The sequence below is a fragment of the Sceloporus undulatus genome, chromosome 4, assembly GCF_019175285.1.
Source record: "Sceloporus undulatus isolate JIND9_A2432 ecotype Alabama chromosome 4, SceUnd_v1.1, whole genome shotgun sequence".
NCBI lineage: Eukaryota > Metazoa > Chordata > Lepidosauria > Squamata > Phrynosomatidae > Sceloporus > Sceloporus undulatus.
Window position 1 is genome coordinate 156,024,535 of NC_056525.1, and position 6,635 is coordinate 156,031,169.

The 6,635-nt window shown below is 39.4% G+C and overlaps 1 protein-coding gene across 1 annotated transcript; it reads left to right on the forward strand.

Annotated features, from left to right (window-relative positions):
• Positions 1 to 1,888: 1,888 nt before the first annotated feature.
• Positions 1,889 to 4,228, forward strand: LOC121929085 (ubiquitin-60S ribosomal protein L40-like). The gene is made up of 2 exons (XM_042464400.1): positions 1,889 to 1,921; positions 3,894 to 4,228. Exons 1-2 carry the CDS (start codon positions 1,889 to 1,891, stop codon positions 4,083 to 4,085), a joined length of 225 nt encoding a protein of 74 aa, XP_042320334.1. The 3' UTR covers positions 4,086 to 4,228.
• The last annotated feature ends 2,407 nt before the right edge of the window (positions 4,229 to 6,635 follow it).

Sequence of the window (6,635 nt, forward strand, 5' to 3'; positions counted from 1 at the left end):
GTCACACAGTGTGTGTGTGTGTGGGTGTGGGTGTGGGTGTGGGTGTGGGTGTGGGTGTGTGTATACCCCATTCACTCCCATGCCAGCATTCTCTGAAGATGCCAGCCATATATGCTAGTGAAACAACAGGAATAAACACTTCCACAACACGGCCACATAGCCCCAAACCCCCACAAAAACTATTCTTTTAACTGTTTATTAATTTATTTCTGGAGTTTCCTACTATTGTTCTTAATAACAATAAAATATTCACAGAAGCTTGAAAAAGCAATGGGGATATAAAATGTGTTAAAAGATAATGAAGGTTTAAAAAATGGAGAGATGAGAAAATTAAGTAAAGAGTGGAAGAGAGGATGGGAGAACAGAATCCAAAAATAGGCTGCTAATTTAAACAGGTAGGTCTGCAAAGAATTATTTTTGAGAGACATCTTTGAGTCACAGTTCCAGACTGAGAATGTAAATCCTACTTCAAACCCTCATTCAGGCAAAATGTTCACTGGATAACCTTGGGTCACTTTTAGTCTCAGTCCAACCTATAATAGAGTTTTGGCAAGGATAACAAATAGAAAAAAAGGATGTGTACCTTACCCTGAGCAACTTGCAGGAAGATCAAACTGAAAACCCATCAAAAATCATTATATAGGCTGGGTCTCTACAGAATGTGCAGCAGTAAGACATTGTTACGACATGAACACAGAGAAAATCACACACAATAATAGTGTTTCTCATATATGCTATATTTGGGGAATGGGGATTCTGTTTTTCAAGAGGTACAGATGAGGAAGTTGTGATCCTCCAGAGATCTTGGGTTCCAATCCTATTACTCCCATCCAGGATAACATATAAAATCTGTGGACTGCTTCCTAGATGGGAAAAGGGGAACTCTGTTTATCCTTATTCAGTGCCTGAAATAAATACTTCAATTACATGAGTGCTAAGTTTCCAACATCTTTTATAGTCTTCAGGATTGGCTGTGTAGTTTTGTGGTTGAGAGAAATAATTGAGTTTCATTGTGAGATTACCCAATTTGCATTACTTGTAATGAAACACAAGGACAATTTGACTGCTCAAGCACATGTTTCAGTCAATGGGTGGATATACCACAGAATTCTCTTTAAGTATACATTTTTAATGGATAAAAATGTTTAAGAAATAATGTAATAAACATAAAATGTTTAAGAATGTGCACAAAAATGTGTCTATGGGGGGCTAGCTCTTAAACTGTATATGACTTTCTATGCTTGGTGAGAGGGGACTTCAGGCTCATGTTGACTTCACTGAGTTGGAATGAACATGGCAGTTGAAAATGGAGGACCTCAACAAGATTAAAGTCAACAGACTTGTGCTTCCTAGTAATGTGTAAGACACAGAGGTGCCCAGTTGGTTTTCAAAGAGACTGATTGATTTCTACACCTTTTCACTTCTGCTGTTAAACTTCATTTTTGGAGAAAAACCATTACAGTTCAGTATTGTTATTCCTTGCCATGATTCAGAGAATATTTTGCTGTCCCTGTTTTCAATTATTTTTCTCTCATATTGCCCCTCACTACAAAGACTTCTCCTAAGAATCCTATGACTGACTGGTATGCTAGGAACCATACTTCATTTTCTCCTCTAAAGTGGAACCTTAAGCTCTTTGAATCAACAGATTAGGCTCTAATATCAAGTTTTAGCACCATTACTGCAGAACATTTATTCAGTGACATATCTTTAAATGAAAGGTTAGGTACATTATGTGACGATGACATGAATTATTCAAATTTCATTTTCTGTGACAAAAACCTTGCTTGGAATAGACATTTTGATATCATAATATGATGTTCTTGTAAGACAAAAAAAATCAATTAACCATGTTAAAGAGGGCAAGAGTCATAGGGAATAAGCCGAAATGCAGGAGAGGACCAAAGCTCAGTATCAGAGCGTATGTGTTGCCATGTGGCTCAGTCCCTGGACCTACAATTAAAAGTATCTGAATGCTTTAGATGTTTTAAGGCATGTCAGCCAGAATGCTAGCTATATTCTTTGCATCTGAAAGGTTCAGAAATTACAGGGAAGAGATAAGATTACCATGGTGAGTGCTGAATACAGGAATAGTTTTGCAATTCTTTGTTAAAGTTGTTTTTAATATTTCATTTCCCCTGTGCACTAAATGTATATATCTGGCGATTTTTCAAGAGTATATATTAGCATAAAAAAGTAAAAAGAGTCCTGCAGGACAAAGGGCCAATTTAGCTCAGCATTCTCATCCTACAGTGGCTAACAGGATGCGCATGAGAATCCTTCAAGTAGGACATGACCACAATATCAGCCACCTCTTTGTGCTTCCCAGCAACTGATTTGAAGGGGCTCTACAGACCACCCCTAAGGGGCGGCCTGCAACCATCCCTTTTTGTGCCAGATCAGAGCCATGGCAACCGCACGCTGCAGCCCCAATCCAACCTTTTGAGGGCACAAAAAGTGGCTCCTTTTTGTGCCCTTGAAAGGGCACCATAGCTTCAGCGGTGCAGCTATATAGTGCTCCTTTGGCATTGTGTCATATGGACACTGTGCCGGAGGAGCTCCATGACGCCATGCACTGTGTGGAGTAGCGTGTGACATCATGGTGCCCTGGGGGGCAGAGTCAGGATGTGTGTCATCTGGACGCCATGCCTGACTCTGCCCCCAGGCCGGCCTTTCAGGCTGGTCTGTACAGTTCCATAATGAAACACTGCTTACAACTCCTTGATACTAAGCCAAAATGGTTTAAAATACATACCCTGGAAATACAGATTAGGAAAGATCCCAGCACAGGTCTCCTGTGAGGCTTGCATATGTCCTTCTACTCCTGAAAGGAACACTAATTTGTCCAATGAAGGTACCTTTCTGGCCCTCTGCACAGTTCTCTTCCAGTTCTCTTTTAGGGTCTCCAACTTGAAGAAAAGTCCTTGGCTCAACAGGGTATTTCCCTGTTTTGCAAATTCTATGCACAACAAGAGATGCTTAGCGTCAGTCACAGAAGTGTTGCTGGCACACCAATGACCTCAAGACGGAGAAGGATGCTTCCCCACAACACCCTTCACATATTGTTAAGCTACTGCCAAGTAAAGCTTCATGAATTTCTATCATGTAGGTCAAAATGATCTGTTTCTTCCCAGGGCTCCCTTTCTGAGAATTATTATCATGCCCAGTATCTCAACTTCCAGTTAATATAACAGCAACACGATCTATTTGTCTGTCTATCTACCTGGGTTCAGAAAGTGTGAATTGGGTCGGCTAACATTAAAATGTGTTGCAAACAATTTGTTATCATTTATGTAGTCCAAGGAAGTACATTTCCCTTCATAATTAGGTGTAGGGTGCAATGAAAAACTGCTGTATTCATATTGTTATATAATGTGCAAAGCCCCTCAAAAAATACCTCAACCCAACACATATTTGTAGGGACTGAAAATTTAAAATTCATCTGAAAGGAACTGGGCTGTTGTTATTTTTCAGCAAGAGATATTTGACCATTTGACAAATCCACCTGACATTTCAAATAAATATGCATTCACAACACCTGGAGTGATCTGGTTTGGCACACACTTTTTCTCAATAATAAGAGGGGGGAAAGATTTAATGTGAATTTTACTGTTTAAAACTGTGGGGTTTCACTCTTTTTAAAGTGGTTCAGTCTTCACAGACTATAGTATCCTTTTTCATTTGGACTCTAAATTAATCAGGATTATGAATGAGCTGGCTAATTTCCCATTTAAATTATCCTTTGAGCAGTTTGTTTTGACTGTCATTGTCCTTCTTTTTGATTAACAGGAAGATAGGAAGATCTCAGACTAATTATCCATCTCCTAGCCCAACATTGCCTACTCCGATGGGAAATTTCTCCCCCCACCCCATCCGTATTCATAAAAAACATACAAAAAAAAAAGGTGCTGCGTCTCCGTGGAGGAATCATCGAGCCCTCTCTGCGCCAGCTGGCCCAGAAGTACAACTGTGACAAGATGATTTGCCGCAAGTGCTATGCCCGCCTGCACCCCCGTGCCGTGAACTGTCGCAAAAAGAAGTGCGGCCACACCAACAACCTGCGTCCAAAGAAGAAGGTCAAGTAAACATGTTGGGATCTTAGTCCACTTTCCCCACCTTGCCTGGCTTTGGCACTGTTCCGGTGAATCACTCAGCCTCCTAATCTCCCAAGGGAACGTTTCCCCCCTTCACTGTTAAAATAAAACTGAACAGTTGCACCTAAAAAAAACAAAACCCTGTTTAAAATATTTTAATGGGCAGTGGTGATAGCTGCACATCTGCTTGTTGTTGTTGTTGTTGTGTGCCTTCATGTAATTTCCAACTTATGGCAACCCTAAGGTGAATCCACCACGTGATTTCCTTGGCAAGACTTGTTCAGGAGGGTTTTGCTTTAGCTTTCTGAGGTTGAAAGAGTATGACTTGCCCAGGTTGTACCAATGGGGCTCCATAGATGAGTGGATATTCAAATCCTAATCTCCAGAGTCATAGTCCAACACTCAAACCACTGCACTATGCTGGTTCTCTGCACATTTACTTCCTGATCTTTTAAAAAATGACACTGAATTGGGAGAATCTTTGGACAGAATTCTATTCTTTACTTACATTTGTGTCACCAGTGTAAATCTTGTATTTTGCTGTCTTGTATTTACCTGGTGTGAGGATTTCTAATTCTGACTACCTACTAGCCCATGCTGACTAGAGGATTCTGAGAATCGTGTACCACCACCACCTCAAAAAACAAAGTACTTTTACCCTCAACCTTGGCTTCTGTACATGGACTTTCCTCAAATCAGCTGCTGTTTAGACCCAGATGTGCACCTCACATAATTTCAATTAAATATCCTAAGATGAAGAAAAAGCTTCTTGAGGCAACAAAACCTGATTTAAGAGTAAAATCAAGCATAATGACCTGTATAAATTCACACATAGAAACAGAATAGCTAGAACTTACAGTAACATCAAATCAGAGACTTTGGAAACAGTAAGCAAGTTTCTTACCAAGATAATAATTAGAACAGGTATCTTTTGGCTCCATCTCAGAGGAAAACCAGCGTAAAAAGTTGCAACTTAATAAAGATCAGATGGTCTCAGGGACTAAAAGAGTTTAATCTGACCCTGCAAAGTTTCAAACTCTGGCCTAGCTTTTCAAATTGAAATCTTAGGTTTTCCGTCTCCAGTCATTTGACTACTTTTGAGGCTGCATCAACACTGCAGGGAGAAAACAACAACAGCAAAACAATTTGACAACACTGCCATGATTCAATACAATGAAATACTTGGAATTGTAGTTTGCTGTGGAGCCAGAGCTCTCCAACAGAGAAGGCTAAATATAGCATGAAACTACAAGCCCTATAATACTATAGCATTAAGCCATGACAATTAAAGGGTGTCGAATTGCATTTATTTTGCAGTATAGATGCAGCCTCAACCTGACAATATATAATTTAGCTTTTATGCATAATCATAACAATCATAGACCATACAAAAGTTCAAATTATTGACATCAGCAAACCTATCCAATACCACCAACCATATACATATTCATGTACACCTGCCACAGCTGTACCAGTAAAATGGAATACCTTTTTAAGAACTATCTTCTTCTTCCTTTAATACTAGATAATAATAATTGTAACTTTGTTCAGAGATACATGTTAGGTGGTACTTCTTAGCTGTTTACAATGGGAACACCAAAATAAGCAATAAGGGATGTTATCAACAAAACCAATGATACAAATAGCAAAGCCCTATTCAGGACTTATAAGCATGGAGTGAACAGAAGAGCATGCATGGCAGACACACCTCTTCCATCTCTTAAATGCCAAGCCTTAGCAGAAGGATTTGAAGACAGGCTATAATGACCCACAGCTGAACACTGTCACATTGCTCTGTGTAATGAGGAAACCTGTATAATCTAGATTCATAGTTGGGGTTCAGCTACTATCCAAACATTCCAGTTCAACCTGGAAAGGCTATGGTTGGACAAGGAGGACTGGCATCCATGCACTTATGCCTCTTTGATGTTTTCAATCTGAGAAACCTGAACATTGCTAAAGTATTTCATTTTAAGAAATATTTCTATAGTGATCATCCTGGAGAGAGATAAACATTTGTTACACTCTCAAGTGAGCAATGTCTCTGTTTATCAGAAATATTTTAAGATTCATACAAATCCATTTCATACTTGTGGTCAAATGTAATCATACAGCAAGGTGCGGATTTCAGGCTTGCCAATAGTAATAAATTTTATTGCATGAAAACATCACTCAGCTCCTTGCAATATCAGAAGTGTTTAATATGAGATCTGTCTAGTCTTTCTCCCAACAGTCACACAAATCATTTCCCCACATATTTTATGTAAGAAATTAACAACTATGTGAGTAATTGTGTTTGGGGCTTGGAGATAAGAATTATAAAACTTTAGATGGTGAAATCTGTTTCGCTAGACTAAACTCTGCTAAAGCCAGTGGAAAGTGTCCAGCTGATTTGGATGGCTTTGGGGTCACATCCTCTTTGAGCTTGTTTGTTTGTTACTGTGCTTATAAAATTACTGTGTCTGCCACACACTGATAAACTAGTTCCAATATACAGTGTGTGTGTGTGTGTGTGTGTGTGTGTGTGTGTGTGTATGCATG

Excerpts from the sequence above, each read along its gene's own strand:
- LOC121929085 (XM_042464400.1), top strand. The coding sequence starts at position 1,889 with ATGCAGGAGAGGACCAAAGCTCAGTATCAGAGC. Across the intron at positions 1,922-3,893 it reads CCAAAGCTCAGTATCAGAGC|CAAAAAAAAAAGGTGCTGCG; the intron begins GTATGTGTTGCC and ends ATAAAAAACATA.